Source organism: Sciurus vulgaris, assembly GCF_902686455.1.
Source record: "Sciurus vulgaris genome assembly, chromosome: 3".
Classification (NCBI taxonomy): domain Eukaryota; kingdom Metazoa; phylum Chordata; class Mammalia; order Rodentia; family Sciuridae; genus Sciurus; species Sciurus vulgaris.
This window is the reverse complement of record NC_136463.1, coordinates 6125812-6153480: the sequence shown is the minus strand read 5'-3', so window position 1 is coordinate 6153480 and position 27669 is coordinate 6125812. Positions and strand designations below refer to the sequence as shown.

General features: G+C 41.9%; 1 protein-coding gene across 1 annotated transcript; it reads right to left on the bottom strand.

Moving 5' to 3' along the window:
* Positions 1–1409: 1409 nt before the first annotated feature.
* SUMO2 (small ubiquitin like modifier 2) lies at positions 1410–15498 on the bottom strand. The gene is given in 5 exon segments (XM_079133189.1): positions 1410–2101; positions 5472–5543; positions 13718–13812; positions 13815–13848; positions 15334–15498. Coding segments are annotated over 5 exon segments (285 nt in total). The 5' UTR covers positions 15355–15498; the 3' UTR covers positions 1410–2038.
* Positions 15499–27669: the final 12171 nt, after the last annotated feature.

Here is a 27669-nt window from a genome sequence, read left to right as displayed (position 1 = left end):
TTTTTTTTTTTCTTTTCTTTTTTTAAAGCAACACCAAGGATTGGCCCCAGGGTCTACATAAATTGCTTAGGTCTTGACAAATTGCTGACACTGGTTTTGAACTTGTGATCCTCCTACCTCAGTCTCCTGTCAATGGGATTATAGGTGTGCACCACTAGATCTGGCTCAAATATTTCTAAGACAGGGTCTTGCTAAATTGGCCATGCTGCCTTCCAATTTGCAATCCTCCTGTTTCAGCCTCAGGAGTAACTGGAATACAATGGTGCACTACCATACCCAGCCCATGTCCCAGTTTTAATGACTAATCACGTGACAAAAAACCCTTCTGGGAATGTGGTGGAGTGTTCCTGTAATCCCAGTGACTCTGAAGGCCAAGGCAGGAGGACTGCCAATCTCCAGGCCAACCTCCTTAGTGAGATCTCCTCTCAAAGTTTAAAAAAACAAAACAAAAAAGACCTAAGGATGTAACTCAGTGGTGAGTGCTCTTGGATTCAATTCCTAGTATTGGGGATTGAACTGGGGAGGGGAGGGGTTTCACAAGTTCAGGACCAGCAGTTTAGTGAGGCTGAAGCAATGTACCAAGACCTTGTCTCAACATAAAACATAAAAAGGGCTGGGGATGGGGGTCAGTGGTTAAAGCATCCCTGGGTTCAATTCCCAGTAGCCCCCCCCCCCAAAAAAAAAAGCTAAAATTGGATAAACTATGTTTATAAAGCTATAATCTCTCTCCATACATTCTTAAAAATGAAGTGTCCTGCAGTATTTAAGCTCTAAGATAGAGGAATTTTCTGTCCCTCAGCACCTCTAAATGAGGAACAAAAACTTTGTTACATTAGGGACATTTTACTCAAACTGTGAGGTGACTTACCAGCTGAGAAAGCAAAATTAGAATCTTTTCCTATTCTTCTTTGGGTAATGGTTACAGAAGAGAATATTCTTAGTGAATGTCACAACATTATGACCCAAATACTTTGCTACTAGAGTTGCATTGTTGGAACTGGACTTAACAAAGCTTTTTCTTTTTTTTTGATGGCAGGAATTGAACCCAGAAGGACTGAACACTGAGTCACATCTCCAGCCCTTTTTGAGACAGGGTCTCACTAAGTTGCTAAGGGCCTTTGCTGAGGCTGACTGTGAACTTGAGATCCGATCCTCCTGCCTCAGCCTCCTGAGCTGCTGGGATAACAGGTGTACCAAGCCTGGCACCAGAGCTTTTTTTGAAGAGGCTGAAAATTCCAATGCTAATCATTTATACAACTTTGCTATTCCTTGTTTTGTAGCAAGTCTTTCAGAAATGCTTAGCACCTTCATTTCTTTTCTAAAATGTTACTTCCAACAGGCCCATTCATATCATGTTTTCATTCTAGGCTTCAGCTTTCTATTTAATACTCCTCAATAAAGAAAACAGCTCATTTTAAACAAGAAGTTTATTTAAACAACAAGACGCTTGACTTGAAGGGAAAACTATCTAGGAATCTTTTTTTTTAAGAGTAATTTACCCCTACTTAAAGACAGATTGCCCTACATGTAACAGCTACGTACAAAAAAGTTATAAAATTGTCCTTGGTTTTACAATGATAAATGAAAAACATTAAAATTCTCCAATCGAACAAGGTATGCAAGGATTTTTATGTTGTTCAGGTTTTTTTTTTTTTTTTGTTTTTTGTTTTTTGTTAAAACAGTGAGAGCAAAATAACTTACTGGAATATAAAGATAAGAGCTGAATGAGCATGCCACTAATGGAGAAAGGGGATAATTTCACAGAACCAGTATTTTTCCCCATCCCATCTCCATTTGATGTCAATCAAAACATATCATTGGCCATTTAGTTAAAAAAAAAAAAAAATGCAATATGCTTGTGCACATACACCAGTTACTTTATGTACAATAAAGGAATGGGGAAGGGGAAAATGAAAGAATAGAGAAAACTATACTGTAGTAGTCAGGATGTGGTGGAACCAAATTGCAGTTTTCTAATTAAGAATGTATTCTTGGTCTGTAGGAACAGAGTTCTGAAGTAAAGTAGCAGGTTCCCTTTTTAGTAGACACCTCCTGTCTGCTGCTGGAACACATCAATTGTATCTTCATCCTCCATTTCCAACTAGTATAAAAAAAAATAAAAAAAAATTTAAGACCACTGATTATCTTAGATATCATAGCTTAATTAGGCATCAAATTCTAATTAAGTCATTTTTCACTTGGCCTCTTTTTTAAATGAATGCTACAGAAATCTTATTTTTTAAGTTAAAAAGCTAAACATGTCCATGAATATCCACTGGACCTCACTGCAATATTTAGATCAGAAAAAGATGGGAATAACTTCAAAGTAAACAGAAACTCAAAGAAATAAATATAATATCCCAAAGGTACAGTATTACTCTAAACACCAAAAGTAAAAACTAAGCAGATTAATAGCTTATGGTATGATTAGATGTTTTTTATAATTTTATGAAATGTCGACAGGTTGTGTGTGGGTGTGTGTATGTGTGCACAGTATCCACACACACAATCCTTATGCAAAATAGAGGATCAAGGGCATCAAGGATGGAGATAATAGGCAATAAGAGTTTTGAACTGCTTCATCATGGATATTTATTTACATAAAAAATATTTAAAATTCTAAATGCTATTTAAAAAAATCTAGTTGATAAGATTTACTATCCACACACTATATGTAAAACAACAATGGTAATAGTAAGGTCTTAGCACACATGGAAACATTGTAAAGTCAATCAGCTTCATAATTGTTTACTATGCTACAAATTAACTTTTAAACCATTCCTTCTAAAACCCAATCACCCTGTCTCTCAGAACAGGGGACTAAAATCAGGGGTGCTCTATCACTGAACTACATTCCCAGCTCTTTTTAAATTTTTATTTTGGGGAGGGTCTCACAAAATTGTTCAATTTGGCCTGGAACTTGCAATCCTCCTGCCTCAGCCTTAAGAGTTTCTGGGATTATAGAAGCCCAGCTAAAAAGTGGTATTTCTGAAGATAAAAGTTTCCTTGGATACCTAAGGAAAAGAAAGGAAACTCTAAGGAAGTACAAATATACTTAAAGTAGGGATAATATTAAATATTAAAATATTCTTAACTCTAGCTGGGTGTGGTGGCAACTTGCCTATAATCCCAAGGATTATACTGGGTAGGCAGAGGCAGGAGGTAAAAGGAAAACAAAGTCAAGGACTGCCTTAACAATTTAGGCAGACCTGCCTCAAAAAAAAAAAAAAAAAAAAAAAAAAAAGGCTGTAGATGTATTGCTCAGTGATAAAGTACCCCAGGTTCAATTCCCAGAACCTACTAAAATAAATTCATGACTCTCATTCTCCAGTTCTGTAAAATGAACTATCACTAAGCCATTAAGCAGAATGAGGGGCACATACTTACTGCTTTTTTTTTTTTTTAAACATAGACTGCATTTTGATTCAATGTACACAAATGGGGTACAACTTTTCATTTCTATTGTTGTACACAATGTAGATTCACACCATTCATGTAACCATACATGTATGTAGGGTAATGATGTCTGTCTCAGTCTATTATCTTTCCTTCCCCCACCTCCTCCTGCCCCATTTTCCACTACACCATCCAAAGTTCCTCCATTCTTCCCTTGCCCCTGTCACACCCCTAACTGTGTGCTCTTAAAAAGAATTTACATAAAAAGAGCTGTTAAACTCGTGACTTACCACAATTATGTAATTTGACAAATACTGAGAATTCTAAAATGAACCAAAATAATTCCAAGTTGTATTTAAATATTTTATAATCCATCAAGGTCAGTTTTTTTCCTCCACCACCAACCCTGTACTGGGGATTGAACTTAGTGGCTTTATCACTAAGCCACATCCCCAGATCTTTATATTTTTTGAGACAGGATCTTGCAAAATTGCAAAGGCTAACCCTAAACTTGCAATCCTGCCTCAGCCTCCCAAATTGCTGGGATTACAGATGTGCACCACCAAGTCCACCTCAAGACCAAATGCTCTTCATTAAGTTTTACCATTTGCATACTGAAATGTAAGGTTTTATTTACTTATTTATTTTGCGGTGCTGGGGATTGAACTCAGGGCCTTGTGATTGCAAGGCAAGCACTCTACCAGCTGAGCTATCTCCCCAGCCCGAAATGTAAGTTTTTTACTGAAACTTTAAATGCCTTCAAGAGATCATTTCCCCCTCATTTATAGAGAATATAGCACCTCCTAGTGGCTATAATATGTAATTGTTCCATGGAGACTCACCAATGGAAATTTCTTCAAAATATTATTTGCTGGAAAACTCAGACATGTCAATTTTTTGAAGATTATCAACAAAACCATATCTGGATGTGCTACTTCACTCATGTCACATTTATCTGTTTCTAGCTTTTATTGGGCAACGAAATTGAAATTCAAAAGTATAAATGATGCAATTTAAATTTCTGCTATGAAGTAAATTATTTGTTTCTAGGACTAAAGCCTTAAATTGAGATGGTAAAGAGGAAGTGTTTCTGGCTGGGGTTGTGGCTCAGTGGAAAGAACACTTGCCTAGCATATGTGAGGCACTGGGTTTGATCCACTGCACCATATAATAAATAAACTAAACGTTCATCAACAACTAAAAAAAAAATTCTTAAGAAAGAGTTTCTGAGGGCTGGGGAGATAGCTCAGCTAGTAGAGTGCTTGCCTCGCAAACACAAGGCCCTGAGTTCGATCCCCAGTACCGCAAAAAAAAAAAAAAAAAAGTTTCTGCTGTAGGAGATAGAACAGCCAATCCCATACAAGTCACAGAACAAACTGATATGAAAAAAAGATTAAGGGATCAGAGACCATCACCTTTCATAGAAAAGTGTTTGTGGAAAAATCTCTTACTATCAAGAATTCTTCCTGTCAAACTGAGGTATCAACAGACTTGGCAGTGGGGCCAGGGATACAGCTCAGTTAGTAGAATGTTTGCCTAGCATGTGGGTTCAATCCCCAGCACCACCAAAAAGAGAGAGAAAGAGAGAAAGGGGGGGGGGGGGAACTTGGCACTTAGAGCCATTAGTTCCAGAGAATAGATAAAAGCAAAAAATCACTTCAGCAAAAGGAGCTAAATGGGCAGAATCCATAGCTAACCAATTACCTGTGGAGAACCCTGGGCATGATCAAGGGCTGCAGCAAAAAAAAACCAAAATGAAACATATTTTTGAAGAAAGAGACAACAGTTTTAATCCTTTTCTCCAAATACTGCTGATAATAGGGGAAAAATGGGATTTATTAAGTAATTAAATAACCCTTTACTGAGTAGTAACTGGGTAATTAAAAACCACTGGCATTTCCTCAATCTAGTCCAATTTTTTTCCTTTCTGTTCTCCTTTAGACATATTTCACATACCTTTAAACTGTGCAAGAATACATTCCAAAGTCAAAAAGTTCAACAAATATACAAAGCTGTTTATAAAAAAAAAAAAAAAAAACAACACAATGTTTCCAAATAGCAGAAGTTTTTTTTACCTGTGCAGGTGTGTCTGTTTCATTAATTGGCTGCCCATCAAATCGGAATCTGATCTGCCTCATCGACAAACCCTGAACAAGAGTTTAAAAGAAGCAGCATGTAAAGAAAAAACTCCATTCAGATAAAACTACACACATATTTAATCATGAATACTAAAAGACGCATCTAAATAAATAACCATCAATAAGTTAGCATGTGTGAGGCACTGTGTTCAATACTCAGAACCACATAAAAATAAAATGCAGCATGTTTGATTTTTTTGAAAAGAATAAATTGAGCTGGGGAGCCAGGTGCAGTAGCGCACACACCTGTAATTCTGGCAACTCCAGAGACTGAGACAGGGATCATGAACCCAAGGTCAGCCTCAGCAACTTAGCGAGGCCCTGTCTCAAAATAAAAAGGGTTGGGGGTATAGTTCAGTGGTGAAGCACCCCTGGGTTCAAAGCCCAGTATAACCCCCAAAAAGGGGTGGGATGTGGGGCCCAGGATATAGTTCAGTGGACACCCAGCATGTGCAAGGTCTGGGTTCTATATCACAGCACCACCAAAAAAATAAATGGGAGAAAACCAGTACTTCATTTTTTAAAGCTGTTTTATTCTTTTCAGATCACAGCTACTCTAAAGTTGAACACAGCATGCCTTGAGACAAATATTGCATTTGTGAGTCACAAAGACACTGGGAAGGAAATCTGAAGCAACAAACACACATTAAAAGTTCTCTAGGAAGGGCTGGGAATACAGCTTAATTGGTAGAGTGCTGGCTTTGCATGCACAAGGCCCTGAGTTCAAATCCCGACCCCCCCCCCCCCCCAAAAAAAAAAAGTTCCCCAGGGCTGAGGATATAACTCAAGGTACAATGCTTGCCTCGGAAGCACAAGGACCTGGGTTCAGCAACCCCCACCCCTCAAAAAAAATTCTCCAAAAAGCTGGGTACTATGTCACACAGCAGTAATCCCAGTCATTTAGGAGGCCAAAGCAGGAGAACTGCAAGTTGGAAGCCAGCCTGGGCAACTCAGTGAGACCCTATATCTCAAAATTGAGGGGGAAAAGAATTTTTAATAATAATAAAAAGGAATGGGGATGTGGTCAGTGGTTAAGCACCTCTCGGGTTCAATCTCTGGAACCCCCTGCCCCACCAAAAATTGAGTCTGGCTTCAAGATATATTTAAATTCATGTAAACATGCCCCTTCTACAAAACTGATTCCAAGCTGGGCACAGTGGTGCATATCTGTAATCCCAGTGACTCCAGATGCGGAGGCAGGAGGATTGTAAGTTCAAATTCAGCCTCAACAATTTAGTGAGGCCCTAGCAACTCAGTGAGACCCTGACATAAAAAAGTAATGGGATGGGACTCAGTGATTAAACGCCCCTGGCTTCAATCCCAGGTACCAGCACAACAAAAATCAAACAAACAAACAAAAGCAAAAACAAAAAAAACTGATCCCAGCGTTTACTTGAGAAGCATTACTTACCTGGTAAAGAGGTGGCAAGTGGGGTTAGGGGGAGGGAAAAGCAGCAAAGCTGTTGGGAATGACAGCCAAATGACAACATGACAGGAAAATAACTTAGACACTCCTGTATCATGTTCAATTTCAAACTCATTACAATTTGTTACATAAACTCCCTTAAATATCAATTCCTTCAATTAAACCAAGTACTCGAAATATTGAAACAAAGTAACAAAATATATGCTAACACCTGCATTCCCTTATTTAACAAGAAGTCACCAATCTGTGTGTAAATATATCCATAAATATGAAGATCATAATGATTTCCTTTAAAATCCTAGTCAAGTGTTTGATGTCTTGCTTAAGAAAATATAAGTAATCTCCCACCAGGCAGGTGACATCCATACTGTAATTCACATTTCAAAATGACAAACTTATTTTGTATTTACACAAAGGAAGAATTCAAAAATAAAAATAAATAAAAAGAAAGGAAGAATTCAATGTCAAGCCATTAACTGCTCAGTATTTTGTATTTACCAATGCTCCATTGAAGAAATTCCTTGTTTCAATAAAATATCAATAAAATACTAAGCACCTTCTGTATTCTGGGATCCTTGTTTCACTACATCCACTGGTAAGGTCAATGGTGTGGCCACTCAAAAGAGAGAAAAAAGGGCAAAACTAGAGAACATAAGCAAACTGTATCCCTTATTTAGAGCATTAAAAATGTACACAGAATAACTAGAAGAGCTATGCTGAGATTTTGTGTTTATGTTCATGAGAAATACTGGGGGATTAAATGAAAGGGCATTTTAGCACTGTGCTATACCCCTAGACCTTTTTATTTAAGACAAGGTCTCACTAATTTGCTGAGGCTGGCCTCGAAACTGTGATCCTCCTGCCTCAGCCTCCTGAGTAGCTGGATTAGGACAAGCACCACCACACATGGCTAAACTATGAAAGCCCAAACATGAAATATATTAAGTTACTTGTAGTCACTGATCTCCTATAGCTATTTTCTTAGATAATTTAACTCCTGCTTTTTATGCTTTTCCTCCTCAATGAAAGTTCTAAGTCCAAAGGAGATGTTCCTTTAAGATTCTGCAAACCAGAATTTGAGTTCCTCTTCTGTATCAACATCATTCCTGAGCTAGTTATGACATGAGAGTTGAGATTTCTTTGGGACCCTGTTTCTTCATTTCACAAAATGAACTAGACTAAATCAGTGATTCTGTTTTCTCTGAAACCACCAAGACACTCCATGATATATCAAAATAAATCTATATTAAAATGAAAACAGTATGCCTTCTCAGATAAAGCCTATGTGGCTGACATACAGTGGGTACATTCTTCATATAATTAAAAAACTTATAAACCAAACTACTGGATTTATTAATTTGAATGTAACCTACCATTTCAGAAGCATTTTTTGAGCTTGTTCTAAACTACTGAGTACTGATTTAGAACAAGAAGTCACTACTGGACTGGATGAGGCTCAGTGGTACAGAGCTCGCCTAGCATTCATGAGGCCCTGGGTTTGATACCCAGCACCAGGAGGTGTATTTAAAAAAAAAAAAAAAAAAAAAAAAAGGTCTCTATTCTCATAGAGCTTACATCTTAGTGGACACAGTTAAAGCTCTGTGGAAGTAACTAATCAAGACCAAAATAAAATGGCTTCAAGCCATGTGATTGTCTATCTCATCTATTCATTAAAACGTTAGCTACATAGCTGGGTGCAGTGGCACAATCCTGTAATCAGGAGGCTGAAGCCCTAGGTTCAACAGGCACCAGGGTGAAACACCTGCAATCCCAGCCACTTGAGAAGTTGAGGCAGGAGGATTGCAGGTTCCAGGCCAGCCTCAGCAACATAGCCAAGCCCTAACACTCAGCAAAAACACTGTCTCCGAAAGAAAAGAAAAAGGAAAAAAAAAAAAAAAAAAAAAGAAAAGAAAAGAAAAAAGAGCTGGGGATGTTGCTCAGTGGTTAAACCATGGGTTTCCAATCCTCAGCATCACAAAAAACAAATGTATCAAGCAATAAAAAGGGCTAGGGGCATAACACAGTGATAGACTGCACCTATGTTCAATCCCAGTACACAAACATGCACACACAGAACAAAAAAACTATCATTTTAACATCAATCAACATTTAAAAATTGAGATACTTCCTTTTTTAATACTAAGGTTTCAAAATTCCATTGTATAACTTCATATTTTAAAGCACATCTTAATACTAGGAATATTCCAAGTGGTCCATAGTGACATGGCTTCTGGCTACTGTATTACACAGCACAGATAAAAGAACAAATTGCTGGAGGATTTCATGAGTTACGATAGCATCATCAAGGATGACTCCAAGGTTTTGGCAGGGTTTTCTTGGTACAAGGGATTGAACCCAGGGGCACTTCACCACTAAACTACATCCCCAGACTGTTTTTAGTTTGAGACAGGGTCTCACTAAGTTGTTGAAATTTGTTGGCTTCCTGCCTCAGCCTCCCAAGCCACAGGGATTACAGGCCTGCACCACCACACCTGGTTTACTCCAAGGTTTAGACTTCAACTGAGTGAAGACACCAAAGAAAAAAGCTGATTTCTAGGGGGTAAAAACACAGAACTTCCCATTACATGTCCAGTTGAAGATGCCGTCAGACAAAACACTAGAACTCCTCTACAGATAAAATGTAACAGAAGTTCCTCAGGACCATGAATACATTCAGAGTGCCCGACTAGAAATCCTTGGTCCAAGCTGAGTGAGATGACACGTGCCTGTAACCCAGAGACTCTGGAAGCTGAGGTAGGAGGATTACAAATTTAAAGCCACTTCAACAACAAAACAAGATCCTGACTTAAAATTAAAAAGAAAAGGACCAGGCATATACCTCAATAGTAGAGGTGCCTGGATTCCCCCAGTTAAGATAAACACAAATCCTTGGTTAGGAATTCACAACTGCCAAAAAACTTAAGCTATGCAAATTGGATAGGAATAAAGTCTTTTGAATAGCCTGAACCTACTCTTAAGCAGCAGGGTAATCAGGTCAATTGAGACATTTAACTCTTTCTTAGACAGGGAAACCAAATTCACAATAGGGTAAAATATGGAATCAGCACAGGGAGCCCATCAATAGATGAAATGGATTAAGAAATTGTGCTACATACAGACACATACACCACACAATGGAGTTCTACTCTGCATAAAAAAAAATCATAATTTTATGTCATTTGCTGGTAAATTGATGGAAATGGAGAATATCATGCTTGAGCCAGGGCTGAGGTTATGCTCAGTGGTAGAGTGTTTGCCTGGTACCTGTGAGGCACTGAATTAGATCCTCACCACCAACATAAAAACAAATATGGTGCATGCCTGTAATCCCAGCAGCTCAGGAGGCTGAGGCAGGAGGATCACAGCCAGCCTCCGCAAATTAGTGAGGCCCTAAGAAGTTCAGTAAGGACCCCTGTTTCAAAATTTAAAAGGAAAAAAAAAAAAGGCGGGGTGGGGGGGGGCTAGGGATGTGGCTCAGTGGTTAAGTGCCCCTGGGTTCAATCTCAGGTACCCCCCCCTCCAAAAAAAAAAAAAAACTTAAAGATGTCATCCCAACTTAAGAGGAAATAGGAATAAATATCTTTCAGAGCTCCTTCTGGATCAGATCTTAGCTCCAATCAATGAGCCCAACCCAATCCTTTTATTTTTTGAGAAGGGGGTCTCACTAAGTTGCTGAGGTTAGCTTACTTGCAATACCTCCTGTGAGCCTCCAGAAACCACTGGGATTATAGTCATGTGCCATCCCACACTTAGCTAGAAAGTTTATTTTTATGGACAGTGTTATGTCCTCTACACAAATGAGTGACTAACGAGTTTAGTCAAATATAACCCAACCTTAGCATTAGTCCTAATAACCAGAAAAATTCAAGAAAAACTTTACTTACCACTGTGAAAATATGCTAAAATTGATTTTAAAAGCAGGAAAACAAAAAATTATGAATTGATCTAATTAAAATCTTGGTCTCAGAACAATCTCCTATGAGAACAATCTTGAGTACACAGGGTATGCTATCCCTTTCGTTTTTCTGGCACCTAGTTTGATGTCCATTACCACCCACTAGGCATTTAGGTAAACGGCAGATAAGTAAAAAAGCACTGCTATAATATGTGAATGGATTGAACTAGGTGATGGTGAGTCTTCATAAAATTCTTTCAATCTCACTCCTCTAAAGTATTAAACAAAGACAATTTAAAACCTAAAACTTTGTAATATTTGAAAAGATATGAAGACAATATTTCCAAAAGAAATCAAAGCCTAAGTTTATTTGTATTTCTTTTTTTGCAGAATTAGGGATTGAATCCACTCTACCACTGAGCTACATCCCCAAACTTTTTGTTTTTTTTATTCTGTCAATAAACTGGTAGAGGTTGGCCTCAAATTTGCAATCCTCCTGTTTTCAGCCTCCAGAGTCACTGGGATTACATTCTGGTGCCACTGAGCCCTTTACTTTCTGAAAGTGTTTTTTATTTGTACTTATCCCTTTTGCATAAGGTTTCAATATTTAAGTTCCACAAAAAGATCACCCTTTAAAATTTCCCCATATCCTAAGAGGCACTAGTTCAAATATGGAAGATGCCCAGTGCATAAGTATTAATAGCACAAAAAGTACATGTTTGGCTGGGGGGTAGCTCAGTGGTAGATCCCTAGTACCACCAACCACCAAAAAAAAAAAAAAAAAAAAAACTTAATATTTGGGGGATTTTCACCAAAATTCCACAAATGAGAATATGTTGAAGATCTTCAAAAGAATTGCAAATTTATTCTGGGCGTGGGTGCTAAGCATCTATAATCCCAACAACTCAGGAAGCTGAGGTAGAATGGCAAGTTCGAAGCCCAGCCTCAGCAATTTAGTAGGGACCCTGTATTAATAAAGACTGAAGATGTAGCTCAGTGGTGAAAAGCACTGCTAGGTTCAATTCCCAGTACCAAAAGAAAGTGTAAATTTATATATGAAAATGAAGTATGAGCAAAAGATAGGAAGGGTGGCACAGTATGTACTCCAGCAAATTCTGGATGAGGCAGAAGAATGGCAAATTCCAGGGCAGCCTTGGTAACTGAATGAGACCATCTCAAAATAAAAAATAATGGTAGCTGGGCACGGTAGCACACACCTGTAATCCCAGCGATCTGGGAGGTTGAGGTAGGAGAATCGCCAGTTCAAACCCAGGCTCAGCAACTTAGAGAGTCCCTGAGCAACTCAGTAAGACCCTGTCTCTAATAAAATATAAAAAAGGGGCTGGGGATGTGGCTAGGTGGTTAAGCCCCCCTGGGTTCAATCCTTCGTGGGTGGTAATAGTAATAATAATAATAATAATAATGGGAATACAGTTCAATGGCATAGTACCCTTGGGTTCAATCCCCAGTACCAAAAAGCAAGCAAACAAAAGCAAAATTATGAACACCGTGCCAGAATATGATGGCTCAGCTTATAATCCTAGTGATTTGGGAGGTTGAGGCAGGAGGATCACAAGTTTGAGGCCAGACGTGACAATTTAGCATGGCTTTAAAACTTAGTAAGGACACTGAGTCAAAAGAAAAAAAAAAATTTTTTTAAAGGGGCTAGTGATGCAGCTCAGTGGAAAAAGCATCCCTGCATTCAATTCCCAGCATAAGCAAACAAACATTGAGCATTCTCCTACTACATTATAAATAAAATACATATAAATTAAAGCTTTGAACACTCAAAAAGTTTGTAACTTCAACCATTACCTACAAATATCCTTAGGTGTCACAGATTTAAGCCCAAGCATTAGCTCAAGCTCTATTTGGGGACTTGTTATTTTGTTGTTTTAGGATCTCATTATGTAATAAATTATTCTAGTCTTAAAAAAAAATGATTTTCTCACCTTTTATATAATCAAGAAAACAAAAAACAAACCACTTCTGCTGACAGGTTGAATGAACAAATCTAGGATTCAGAGTTTTGGTTAAACTTGCAAAAGCCACCTTAAGCCTGGAGCGGTGGCACACTCCTGTAATCCCAGTGACTAGAGAGGCTGAGGTAGGAGGATCACCAGTTTAAAGCCAGCCTCAGCAAAACTGAGGTGCTAAGCAACTCAGTGAGACCCATGGGACTGGGGATACAGCTCAGTGGTCAAGTGCCCCTGAGTTCAATAGTTCAAATCACCCCGCCAAAAAAAAAAAAAAAAAAAAAAAATCCTATTTACTTTCCAGCATATGTTCAAAGAAACCACTACTTCCTTTTCTTGGTATCCACATACTGTTTTCCTAAATAAAATGCAAATGTCCCTAATAACGAATTTATGCTTGGCTCAGCAGGATTAAAAATTTTCTGACCTCTAGGGCTAAAGATGTAATTAAGTGGTATATATAGTCTCTATTATTAATGCTTTGGTCCTTAAAAAACCACATTTCTTTCCAAGCAGTTAAAATATTTAAAATGTCCCAACAAAAAAAATTTTTTAATGGATCTAAAACAAGAACCTGACAAGAAATTTTACCAAGTTCACTCATTTTCTTATTAAAAATAACATTCCCTCAGGAAATAGCCAAGTGAATATAATTCGATGTATTTCTGGTTTAATATTAGAATCACAAACACTAACCAAAGCATCTTAAGGGTTTTCATGAGTAATCAATATACCAAGTGCATAATAAAACTGATATGCAAATATATACATGTATATTCATCCTGCAAAAATCTTGTAATAGTATGTCAGTCTCCGTGCTAGTCTCCAGAAACGTTTATTTTCAAGATAACCGCATTAAGGGTAAGTACGAATATCAATTCCTCACCTGTCGTTCACAATAGGCTTTCATTAGTTTACTAAGTGGTGTATGCCTCTTAATCTTAAACTGCACCACAGAACCATCCTGCCCCGCCACCTTCAGTTAATATGATCGTTGTTCTCAGTCTTGACTCCTTCCTGTTGAAAAATAATAAAGTATTATTTGGAAAATGTGAAAAACAGTAGCAACAACAGCAGCACAAGTTGCTTCAAAAAATCAACAGGTTTCTCATTAGGTATGATCAGCAGCATACTGCTACTTTCAGACCCCAAAATTAATATGAAATACTCGAAATTCTGCAGGCTTCAGATAGCTGTCTGGGAAACAAGAACCTACATGAAATGCTATCAGTGACAACAATACATTTTAAAAACTGGGTCCCGCTCAATTTAGTACACAACGTTCTCTTTCGGGATGAATTGTCTAAAACGGCATATTCTGTCACTGCCAAAATATCTCCTCCCCCCCCCACACACTCAAAAAAGATAAAAATAAGTGTCCTTTCTCTTCGCAAAGTGCTCTAAGTAGAATTGCTGAAACAGTGCAGGGAGAGAAATCGCAATTCAAAACTCCATCCTCTTGTTAAAAAGTTACCAAACTCTAGCAACTCAGATCCCACGTCCACGCTGGACAGCCTGAGCAGCCCTCGGCCGCCTCCAGCATCACCCCGGTTACTTTCTGGTAGGGGCTTCTCCTCCCTCCCCTTTGTTGCCATGGGCCACACACACAGCTTCCTGCCCAGTCCTCCGTGCAGACGTCGCCCCAACCCCAACTTCGCCAGGATCAAGTGTGGAAACACTCTGCAGCCCCCGAATCCTCCAAGAGCAGCGCCGAGGGAGGGGAGCGTGTCAGACCACCCCAAGTGGCAGGTCCCCTGTGGCCCGGAGATGCGCGTCCCTGGTCCTCAGGGGAAGCCTCCGGGGGCCTCCGCGCCGCGCTCCTCTCCGAAGTTCAGCCCCACTCGGACCTCGGCCTCCAACTTCGAGAAGCCACATGGCCCCCGCGGCTCGGGGGCAGCTGGCACCGGACAGGGCCGCCGCCCCTCCCCTCGGGCCCCGAGGCCATGGAGGTGGGAGCCTCTCCCCGGGAACCCCCGCCGCCGGCATCCGGCTCTCGGCGCGCCCGCGCTCCATTGATTCTCCCGAGTCGCCGGCCGCCGCGGCCCCGGGCAAGGGTCCCGCACGGCCGCCGCCCCCACCCCGAGTGGCGGGCCGGGGAGTCTCGCCGCCGGCGGGCGGGCACGGCACGGTCGCGGGGGTCCGCGGAGGCTGGGCACCGCGCGCCCCAACGTCCTCCTCACGCGCAGACGCGGCCGGCCGAGCAGCCCGCGCGGGGCCGGGACCCGCGGGCGCCCGCGTTTCGTCGCCCCGCCTCGCGCCGCGCGCGCGCCGAGGCCCCGGGGGCGGGGAGGGCGGCGGGCCTCCTCCGGCGCGGGAGGGAGGAAGGGAGGGAGGAAGGGAGGGAGGGAGGAAAATGGCGCGGAGCGCCCGGGCCTGAGCCGCGGGCCGGCCTTGTGGGGGGCCCGGGAGGCGCTGGGAGCCCGCCGCGGGCTCGGGCCGGCCCCGGGCCGCCGGCGTCCCCCGGCCGCGCGACGAGGCGACGCTGCCCGGCGCCAAGCTCACCTTGGGCTTTTCGTCGGCCATGGCGAGCGCCGGAGTCTCCTCAGCTGCCGCTTCACAAAAGAGGTACCAGGTCCGCACCGAACGAGCACACAAGCAGCTCCAGGAGCGGCAGAAGAAGGAGGCGGCAGCGGTGGACGAGGGAGAGGGCGCGCGCAACGTCGTGCGCTCCCTCCCCCACCCTGCGTGCGCGAGCACGAGCCGCCGGGGTCTCCTATTGGCTGCAGCCTCACGGGAGCGCGCAACGCTTACATAACCACCCCCACCCCCCGCCCTGCGCCGCCGCCGCCTGGGCCCGGCGCCCGCCAGGCCGGCGGGAAGAGGCGCGGACACGCGCACCCGGGCCGCCGCGGGGGCGCGCCTGGCTCTGGGCGGGGCTGTATTGTCCTCCTTCTGTGGTGGAGCATAATCAAAATGGCTTCCAGCTGGTCCTCGGCGAGGACGGGAGAGGCTCGAGGCCTTCGACGTGAACCTCGGGCCGGGGAAGGCGGCCCGACTAGACGTGGGAAGGGGCAGCCTAAACGAAGCCCAGCATGAGGCTCCGAGACACACTCTTGTTCCGCGGGGCAGGCGCAGCCTCCGCGGCTTGGGGCGGCATCACAACTTCCTCTCGGCCAACCCCGAGGGTGTTTGAAGCTGCACCCTCCAACAGGCTGCCACCGGCTCTCGCCTCGACTGCGACGACCGCCTCCGCGCCGCTGGGAGCCCTGGGCTTGGCCTCCCTGTCACTCCACGGACCTCCTGGCCTGGCCCGGCGCCCGGCCCCGCAGGAGCCTCCATCCGGAGGACACCAGACGAAGCTCGCGCCGACGCGCGTGCCCGGCGGCCCGCGGCCTGGCAGCCGCCTTGTTTCTGAGACCTGAGTGCGGCTTCTCAGCACCGGGGACTGACTCGACGCTGTCACGCACCGCCCAGCGCGAAAGGCTGTCCCGCCAGCCGTCTCCACCCCTCACTCCCACCCACTCCTCGCTCCTCTGCACTCTGGTGCTGTCCGCACAGCGCCACTAAAGTCACCTTTGCCGAGTCCACTCTGCGTCCCATTCAGTCCCATTCGGCATCCCTTCTGTTGAAGTCCTTGAAACTTCGCAGGAAGTAGGTTTTCCTCTCATCTCTGGCCTGTCCTTTAACACTCTTCGCAATTTATTTTCTTCCTCAACCCTGCCCTTAACTTCCTTGGGTTTTGTTCTGATCCCTTTTCTCTTACCGTATTCCCTCTCCTGGGACAGTTCTACCCACTTCCAATACCACGTATTTCCTAGTGAGTCTCAAACGGAAGTGGGTAGAACTGTATTTCTAGTCCAGATCTTTCTTTAAACTTCATACTTCTGAACATCTCCACTTGGATGTCTCAGACAAACTCAGCAGATATCAACTAAAACTCATTTTACCTTTAGGGACCCGTCCTCTTCCATACCCACGCCCTAATACCAAATTGCATATCATTACAATAGCTTCTCCACACTAAAGAGCCTCTTGTCCTTCCATATAAACTCCCCATCCAACCAATCTCTGATTCTTTCTTAGTCCACCTTCTAAATATTTACCAAATCTGTCTACTTCCTTTTAGCCTTTGGCTTAGGATGAAGCTGCATTTGATGGGGCCCTTTCTACTCCTTGGGAAGGAAGAGGATGAAGGACCTAGATGTGAGACAAGCCAAGGCAGGCAGGTTGATCAGAGAAGGCAGGGAACCCCGATTCCCCTGGTCCAGAGCCCCTCTCCCAGAGCTACTGCACTGCCCTCCTAAGTGGTATTCTTGGTTTTTTGTTTGTTTGTTTGTTTTAAACTGGTCTTGTTTTATTCAACTCCCATGGTACCCGGATATTTAAATGAGTCATAATCGCTTACAGTGTTGGTTTAAATAAGAATCTCGAGGTCCTTTGCAGTGCAGCTCTGAAATATGCCTTTTAACAGGCTTCTCTGATGATTCTTCTTCTTCATCTTCTTCTTCTTTTTTTTTTTTTTTTTTTTTTTTAAGCTTAAAACAAATTTATTCTCTCATTTCCAGAGGCCACAAGTCTAAATTGAAGGTACCAGCAGGTTCCTATAAAGACTCCAACTTTGGATGGTTCCAGGCCTTCTTAACTTGTTGGCTTCATCACTCCTGTCTCTGCCTCCACCATCCTGTGGTCTCCTCTGTATGTCTCTGGAGATTGTTAAGCACACTAAAGTTTGAAAACCACAGACCATTTTAAAATAAAAATGAAGAAGTCTCTGACACTCTCTGGTTCTGTGGCAATTCTCTGCCTTACAAGATAAACTCCAAAATTCATGTAAGATCTACAAAACCCTTTGAGAGTAAATCCAAACCAACCACTCTAGCCTCTTTTCTCATCATTTCCTCCTTGAATTCTGCTTTGGTCATAATCAATTATTTGGGGTTCTTGAATGTGCCTGTACTTTCTCAATGCTAAGCTTTTGTCCATTGTAGATGCTCAAAGAATGACCCAATAAATTAAAACTATGACTGTGTGTACGGTCCCATAGCACTGGGGATACAAAAAAGGGCAAAGTCTGATTCGGCTGGGCATGGTAGCACACACCTGCAAGCACAGTGACTGAGGCAGGAGGATCACAAATTCACAACCTGCCCCAGCGAATTAGTGAGGACCTAAGCAACTTGGTGAGAACATGTCTCAAAAAAGGGGGTGGGGGCTGGGGATGAACTCAGTGGTAAAGTGCCCCTGGGTTCAATCCCAGAACTTAAAAAAAAAGAAAAATCTTTGATTGGAATAACATAATTGAGGAGGAAGAGGAAATACACAAGAAATGAAAAGAAAAGAGAACCAACAATTCTTGGACACCTGTGCCAAGCAGGGCTTTACTAATGTTAGCTTGTTTTCTCCTCATGCAAACACAAGAGCATGTCCTATTTATTTGCTAACAGATCTTGAAAGAGTTAAATACCTTGCCCAATATCACACAGCTCAAAAATAGTTTTGATTGACCTCCTGCTGTATGCCAAGGAAGGAACATCCTGGGTGCCCTGACAGGTCCTGGGGAAAGAGAGGAAGAGATGCTATCCCTGTCCAGAATGCTATCTTGAGTCGAGGTTTTCTGTTGCCACAATACATCTTCCAACCTTGTAGGACTGAAGAACCTATCAAAGAGTAGTATGTTACGTAAAATTTACTCTCATTAACACGTGGGGCCTCCAATAATGGAAGGATCATTCAGTCATTGACTCATGGGTGTCCTGTGGGCCTTTGCAATACCCCCTCCAAAGTTATGTAACAGAATCACCTTTACACAAAGGAGGGTTCTGTATACAATGTATATTTAAATGTGTGTGCAATATGTATTCCAATGGCAGACTGGAATGATGTAACCTGGGCCTAAGGAATCTACTGAAGTCATATACAGAAGATCTTTTTCCAATCTCCCGGAAACATATTACTGTGAAAATATGAAATTTTCCCAACAGTGGCGCATACTTATAATCCCAACTGCTTGGGAGTCTGAGGCAGAAGGATCACATATTCAAGACCAGTCTGAACAACTTAGTAAACCCTGTCTCAAAATAAAAATAAATAAATAAAAAGGACTGAGTAAGTGAGGATGTAGCTCAGTGGCATGTAGAAAGTCTTAGGTTCAACCAGTACTACAGGGGCAGGGGGAAGAAAAAGAAGAAGAAGAAAACAAGAAAAATTAATTTTCCAATATTAATTTTCTTCATCATTTTCTTTGGGGTGGGAAAGGCAGGTAGTTGTGCACTGAAAAAAGATGTTTTAGAAAAAGAAACGGCTGCTGGGGATAGTGGTGCATACCTGTAAAACAGCTACTAGGGATACTGAGGCAGAGGGATCACAAATTTGAGGTCAGGCTCATCAATTTAGTGAGACCCTGTCTCAAAATTTAAAGAGTGCAAGAAGTCTACACAGAAAAGAATAGCAATAGCATACATTGACTCATTAACTGAGTATTATGTGAAGAGTCTGTGCTCACAAAGCCTCTAATAACTACCTTCTTTTTTTTTTCTTTAATATTTTTGTGATATTCCAGATTGAATCCAGGGTCTTACACATCCTAGACAAGTGTGCTACACTTGAGCTACATTCCTAGCCCTTTAAAAATACTCTATTTGAGATAGGGTCAAACTAAGTTGCCTAGCCTGGCTTTGAACCTTCAATTGTCCTGCCTCAGCTTCCCAAATAGCTTCCCAATTATCTTCATTTTACAGAAGAAGAAAATGAGACAGGGAGGTTGGACCAATAGGTCACCCAGCTAGAAGTATCTGAGCCACTATAGATCTCAGGACTTTGACTCAGAACCCAGAGCTTAATTAACACAGAGGCTATAGCAGAAGGTCATAGACAGGCTATATATATATATGGCAGAAGCCCACAACTCACACTCTTTCTCTCTCTCTCTCTCTCTCTCTCTCTCTCTCTCTATATATATATATATATATATATATATCCTAGAACATCCTCATGAACACCATTTTGACCTGAATTTTTATTTATGTTTCCCAGTAAGATGGAAATTCCATGAAAGCAAAATATATGTCATGTTCACAGATTTTGGGGTCTTTGGGGTTTTTGTTGTTGTTTGTTTGTTTGTTTGTTTGTTTGCTTTTAGTACTGGGGATTAAACTTTACCTCTGAGCAATACCTCCAGCTCTTCTTATTTCTTGAGACAGGGTCTTGCTAAACTTCCCAGCCTGGCTTCAGACTTGTAATCCCCTCACATCAGCCTCTGGAGTAGCTGAGATTATAGACTTGCATCACTGCACCCAGCTGGTTCACAGTTTTATTCCCAAAACTTACTGCAGTTCTTGGATTATATAAAGGAATGAATAAGGAATGAGTGGGTAATGAGAACTTTTCACTATTAGGGACTTCACTAGAGACTTGTATAAGAAAAGTTTAATTCTCTTGGAATCTAATTAAATATTAACAACTGGCATTATTGATATTAGAAATAGAAGTAAAAGTAGTGAATCAGCCCAAATATACAACCCAAAGCCAGGTGCCAAGAAAAAAAAAATCATTTCCAAAAGGAGCAGGGGAACAAGAATTATACGATCTGTTTAGAGTTTTAAATCCTTGCCAAACTAGGCGCGATAACACATGCCCGTAATCCCAGCTACTTGGGAGTCTGAAGTGGGAGTATCGCAAACTCAAGGCCAACCTCAACAGTTTATTGTGATTGTGTCTCAAAATGAGAGAAATAAAAGGGTTGGAATGTAGCACCAGAGTTGGAGTGCTTGCCTAATGTGCACAGTTCTAGGATCAAACCCTAGCACCACAAAAAAAAAAAAAAAAAAAAAAAAAAAAAAAAAAAAAAAAAATAAAAAAAAATAAATCCTTGCTGAAATGCATTAGAAGCATGTAAGTGAATTTATGATATAGTTGACTAAACTGTGCATACTTAAACATCATTTCCTTCTTGCTCTAACAGTTAAGTCTTTGCTGTCTCTGTGAATACTGCAGAATACAGAATAGTGAATTCCTCAAATCTACAGGAAGTCTGGAGACAGAATGGTAAAGATATAGAAACCTTTCAACTTTCTAGCTTGGATCACAGAAAGGAGATTGGACCCACAATTCGATCAGCAGTTAATGCCAGGAACCTAGATATACCTCTTTAAATGGACCACCTGAAAAACCAGGTATGGTGGCACATGCCTGTAATCTCAGCTCCGTGGCAGGCTGAGGCAGGTGGATTGAAAGTTCAAAGTCAGTCTGAGCAATTTAGGGAGACTCTCCTCTCAAAATAAAAAAAATAAATGAAAGTGCTGGGGATATAGCTGAGTGGTAGAGTATCCCAGATTCAATCCCCAGTACTGCCTAAATAAATAAATGCATCAATTGGAATATAGAATACAGGAAAATATTGTCCCGGTTCACAATATCATACATTCACTGATTTTGTGTGTGTTTGTGGTGTTGCGGGTTGAATTCAGGGCCTCACACGTGCTAGTTCTACCACTGAGCTAGATTCCCAGTCCCCATTCACTGAATATTAATATACATTGGTAATATATTTAATAGTACCTGACCATTGCTATTAAACAAACATAACTTAAGAAAATGGTATCCCAGTGGCTCAGCTAGTGCCTTTTTTTTTTTTTTGCAGCATTGGGGATTGAACCCAGGGTCTTATGCTTGCAAGGCAAGCACGCTACCAGCTGAGCTATCTCCCCAGCCCTCAGCAGGGCTGAGGCAGGAAGATTGTGAGTTCAAAGCCAGCCTCAGCAATTTAGCAAGGTGCTAAGCAACTCAGTGAGACCCTGTCTCTAAATAAAATACAAAATAGGGCTGTGGGTGTGGCTCAGTGGTTGAGTATCCCTGAGTTCAATCCCCAGTACCAAAAAAAAAAAAAAAAAAATAGTCCTATAAATCAAATCTTTTGTGTATAGATACCATCATCTTTCATTTTTGTAGTTTCTGCAAATAACAGTCTTGGGAGCCAGTGATAAATAAATGTTCATTGACCATTGTTTTATCAATGCAGTAGTAATTTTTTTCGGGAGGGTACCGGGGTTTGAACCCAGGGGCATTTTGCCACTGAGCAAAACCCCCAGTCCTTTTTAATTTTATTTTGAGGCAGAGCCTTGCTTTACTAAGAATCTCTCTAAGTTACTGAGTCTGGCCTCAAACTTGTGATCCTTCTGCCTCAATCTCTTGAGTCTCTGGGACTACAGTATGTGCCACTCTGCCTGGCTGCAGTAGTAATCTCTTTTAGTACTTTTGTTTGTTTGTTTGTTTTGTGGTGCTGGGGATTGAACCCAGGGCCTTGTGCTTCCAAGGCAAGCACTCTACCAACTGAGCTCTCTCCCCAGCCCTCTTTTAGTACTTTTAATGAAAATACCAAAAAAGTCTAAGTAAGGGTTCCCAAATGCCTTTCAGTTATGCAGCTTCTCCATTGGTATGACAATTTCAAGTTATTCTTACTCTGTTAATGTTCCAGTCCTACTTTTCTGTCCTCTACTGGATTCTAGCAGGGCACTGGGACTGAGCTAAGTGACTTGAAACAGTTTGTTTCATAAAATGAACAGAAACAGTCAGGTTTGTATCACATGCCTGAAATCCCTACTACTCAGGAGTCTGAGGCAAGAGGACAGTAAGTTCAAGGCCAGCCTGTAAATTTACTGAAAACTCTGTCCCAAAATAAAATAGAAAGGAACCAGGCATGGTGGCACATTCCTGTAATCCCAGCAGCTCGGGAAGCTGAGACAGGAGGATCCCAAGTTTAAAGCCAGTCTTAGCAATTTAGCGAGGCACTTATCAACTCGATGAGACCCTGTCTCTAATAAAATATAAAAAAGGGGCTGAGGATGTGACTCAGTGGTTCAGCGCCCTTGGGTTCAATCCCTGGTACCAAACAAACAAACAAACAAACAATAAATAAATAGGACTAGGATGTAACTTAGTGGTAAACTACGTATATATGTGAAACCCTGGCTTCGATCCCCAGCATCTCAAACAAAACAAGCCCCCCCCAAAAAAAACAACACCCAGAAACAAAATGGACACTGCTGTAGTTTGTATTATAGATATTATCTGTACTCTCAAGCTCTTCTTTGTTATTGATTATTTTCACTCTGAGTTGGGGAAGATGGAATTGAAAAGATGGTTCTCAAAGGGTGTTCCCCCAAAGGACAAAGATTTCACTTAGGGACTTAAGAGAATTGCAAATACTGGGCCCCACCCAGACCTACTGAATGAGAAACTCTGGGGACTGGGCTCAGGAATCAGTGGTATAAAAAGCTCTCTAGATAATTCAGAAGTTGATAAAGGTTTGAAAACCACAGGGTTTGCCTGGAGCCATGGCACACACCTATAATCCCAGTGACTCAGGAGGAGGGCAACTTCAGGACCAGTCTCCACAGTTTACTGAAAACCCATCTCAAGTAAAGAAGTAAAGTAAAGTAAAGTAAAGTAAAGTAAAAAGTAAAGTAAAGGGCTGGGGGTGCAGCTTGGTAGCTTTGGGTTCAATCCCCTGTACTATATTGAATAGTTAAAAAAAAAAAAAAAATCCTCAGGTGGTGGTGTAACATTTGTCACTAAAAGAATAAATTTGTCACAATTATTAATTTAAAAAAATTTTGGTACTGAGGATTGAACCATGAGTGCTTTGCCGCTGAGCTACATCCCAAGTCCTTTTGCTTTTTCATTTTGAGACAAAGTCTCACTACACTGCCTAGACTGGTCTCGAACTTGGCTATCCTGCCTCAGTTTCCTAAGTCCCTGGGAGTTGCTGGAATTATGAGTGTGTACCACAATGTCCAGCATTGTTGTTTTTTATTATTATTACTTTTAATATTTTTAGTTGTAGATGGACACAATACCCTTATTTTATTTATTTATTTTATGTGGTGCTGAGGATCGAATCCAGGGCCTCACAGGTATTAGGCCAGTGCTCTACCACTGACCTATAACCCCTACCTATTTTTTGTGTTTTTTAAATTATTGGAGATAACTTTTTAAGACAGGACTTTCTGGATCAAAGTATATAAATATTCGCATGCCTCCTGTTAATAGATTTCTACCTTGTTTTCCAAAATAATTATCATTTTTTCCTTTTTTCTATATAAAGTATCTTTTTTTTTTGGTACTGGAGATTTAACTCAGGGGTGCTTTACCACTGAGTTACATTCCCAGTGGTGGGGCCCCCATTTAAAAATTTTTTTTAGTTGTAGATAGACACAATAACTTTATTTTGATTATTTCTTTATTTTGAGGGAGGGTACCAGGAATTTAACCCGGGGCATTCAACTATTGAGCCATACCCCAAGGCCTATTTTGTATTTTAGAGACAGGGTCTCATTGAGTTGTTTAGTGCTTCACTAAATTGCTGAGGCTGGCTTTGTGATTACAGGTGTGAGCTACTGCGCCTGGCTATTTATTAATTTTTAATGTTTATAGTTGTAGATGGACACAATACCTTTAATTAATTAATTAATTTTTATGTGGTGCTGAGGATCAAACCCAGTGCCTCACACATGCTAGGCAACTGCTCTACCACTGAGCTACAACCATAGCCCATAATTTTTATTGAAACAGGGTCTCGCTAAATTGCTTAGGGCCTTTCTGAGTTGCCAAGGCTGGCCTTGAACTTGAGATCCTCCTGTCTCAGTCTTCCAAGAAGATGAGATTACAGGCCTGCATCACCACACCCAGTTTAAATTATCTCTTGAAATGGTTATGTATTTATTTCCTCTTTTTTTTTTGCGGTGCTGGGGATTGAACCCAGGACCTTGTGCTTGCAAGGCAAGCACTCTACCAACTGAGCTACATCCCTAGCCCTATGTATTTTTTTCAATGCAAATTAGGAAACATTACTTTTATTAGGATTTATTAAAATATATATCTATTTAGCACTTTATGCAGGCTACATCTTGCACAGTTAATATGGTTTGATCTGAGGCAGATTCTAAGCTTGGAATGACTTAAAAATGATTTCTGGTTTGACGCTTGGGCAATTGATAGTGTTTTAAATTATTTTTATTTGGCTCCAGAAATATTTTTCTCTTTTTGTGCTACTAAGATTTTATATACCTCAATTGGCATGTTGCCTGCATAAATGAAGACTGTTCCAAATTAGATATAATCCAAGAATTAAACCAACCATTCCAGGGAGAGGAGGGGGAAAGGAGAGGGAAAAGAGTCACTGGTAGAATAAAAGAAGAGAAAATTGATTTTCGTAGTAATTGTTTATTATCGCAATGGTATTCCTTTAGGATTATCTAAAAAAGGAGTACACATAAACTACTTCATGAAACCCCATTCTTGCTGGGCATGCACCTATAATCCAAGCTACCGTGGAAGCTGAGGCAGGAGAATCTCAAATTCAAGGTCAGCATCCAAAACAGGGAGACCCTGTCTCAAAAGTAAAAAAAGAAAAACAAACAAACAAACAAACAAAAAAACCACACACACACAGAAAAACAAACAAGCACACACGAAAAACCCCAAAGGGCTGGGGATGTAGTTCAGTGGTAGAGAGCAGCCCTGGGTTCAGTCCCCAGTCTTACAAAATAAGAAAAAGAAACCCCATTCCATTCTTGAAACCCTATAGAGAGGGTAGAACAGAGAAAGGTCTACATATAAAGCAGTATATATAGTCAATTAGTCAATACACAGAACCAGCCCGGAAGGTGTGGTGGTGGGTATCTGTAAGCTTGCTACCAGGGAGTCTGAGTCAGGAGGCGCACAAGTTACATGCCACTTAACGAAACACTGAAAATAAAATAAAAGTGCAGGGGCTGGGTGTGGTGGTACACACCTGTAATCCCAGCAACTGGGGAGTCTGAGGCAAGAAGATAGAAAGTTCAGGGCCGGCCTCAGCAACTTAGTGAAAATTAAAATAATGTCTCAAAATACAAAATAAAAAGGGCTGGGGATGTGGCTCGGGGGTTAAACACTCTGGCTTCAATCCCCCTGTCCTAAACAAACAAACAAACAAAAAACAAATGCTGGGGTATAGCTCAGTAGTAGAGCGTTTATCTAGCATGTGTGAGGTTCAGTCCCCAATAAAAGACACACACACACACACACACACACACACACACACACACCAAGGAATGGAAGCAACAAGATTTTCCAAGTTCTTTTTCAGTGTATGGTGCTGGGTTGATCCCAGGGCCTCACACATTAGGCAAGTGCTCTACCACTGAGTGCCATGCCCAGTCTACTCTTGTTTTCATTTGTGTAGAATTATTTTTTATCAAGTTGTTTTGGGAAGAGTAGTTTTCTTTTTTGGTTTTTCATCCTGTTATCTTTCCACGCTCAACCTGTTCTAGAACACAATATTCTCTGAGAGAAATTAGTAATGATTTCTTTCTTTTCTGTTTTCTTTGATACTGGGGATTCAATGCAGGGGCACTCTACAACTGAGGCAAATCCTCAGCCCTTTTTATTTTTTTATTTTTAGGCAGGGTCTCTTAACTCCTTTAAGTGTTTTGGAACTTTTGAATTTTCCACAATTAGTCAGGGATTTCCTGATTTGATGGCTTTGTTCTGCTTTTCTAAATTGCCTAGGTTGTCCTCAATCTCCTGATTGTCCTGCCTTAGCCCCCTGAGTGGTTGGGATTACAGGCGTAAGAAGTTGTGCCTGTCTTTATTTATTTATGTAGTGGGTACTGGGGATTGAACCCCAAGGCCATAAGCATGCTTGGCAAGTGCTCGGTCAGGTCACTGAGGTATATACCTAGCCCTATCAATTTGTTTTAAAAGAACAAATTCTTGATGGGAGGGGTCACGCATGCCTGTAATCCCAGGAGCTCAGGAGGCTGAAGCAGGAGGAGTTCAAAGAGAGCCTCAGCAATTTAAAGAGACACTAAGCAACTAGGTGAGACGTCTCTAACTAAAATACAAAATAGGGCTTGGGGTATGACTCAGTGTTTGAATGCCCTGGAGTTCAATCCTGGGTACCAAATTATTTCATTTTTAATTTTTGCTACTAGGGATTGAACCAACAAACTACATCCCCAGCCCTTTTTATTTTGAAACAGTGTCTCACTAAATTGTTGAGGCTGGCCTCAAACTTGTAATCCTTGTCTCAGCCTTCCAAATCTTTGGGATTACAGGTGTGCGCCACTGTGAACAACTAAAAGAACAAATTCTTTTTTGTTGTTGTTGCGGTACTGGGGCTCGAACTCAGGGCCTATGTGCTTGTGAAGCAAGCACTTTCCCAGCTGAGCTATCTCCCCAACCCAACAAATCCTTTATAGAATGACGGGATTTTCCTAATCCATTCCGAGTCATTTCCGACTCATTTCATTTTCATCGATTCATACGGGTTACTTAGACAAATCTCAGGGAAAGACAAGGTTACCACAGGTAAAACACTGATACATTTGTCTTGTTTTCAGGTCAAATTTTGTTCCGAAATAAAAGCCGTTACATTTTCTGGTATTGTTTCTTTAGACTCACTTTTAAGTTACTGATAACTGAAGTTGGTCCTTTGGAAATTGAGAATGAGAACTACTCTTACTGGAGGCTCTAACTCCTTCCAGTTTTTCGAACTTTTGCCTTTTCCGTGGTCAGGGACTGCCCGCTGTGACGGCTTTGTCCTGCTTTCCTCGGAGACGGCAAGACCGGCACAGGCGGGGCACTGCGCAAGCCGGCTGTCTCGCCTGCACGGCGGTCCCAGGGCGGCGACCTGGCCGCCTGCGTCGCGCCCTGGGCTGGGAGTGCGGCGGCCGCTTTCGAACACACGCACGTCCCACGACCCGAGCCTGGAGGGGCGGCTGCGACGGGACTAAAGCCCTGAGCGGGACCCAGCGAGAACAGGCAGCCGCGGGCCCCCCGGACCCGGCCGGCCGCGCCCCGCCGCCCCGCCGCCCGGGGCCTTCCCCCGGCTCGGCGCGGGGCTGCCCGCGGCGCCGCCTG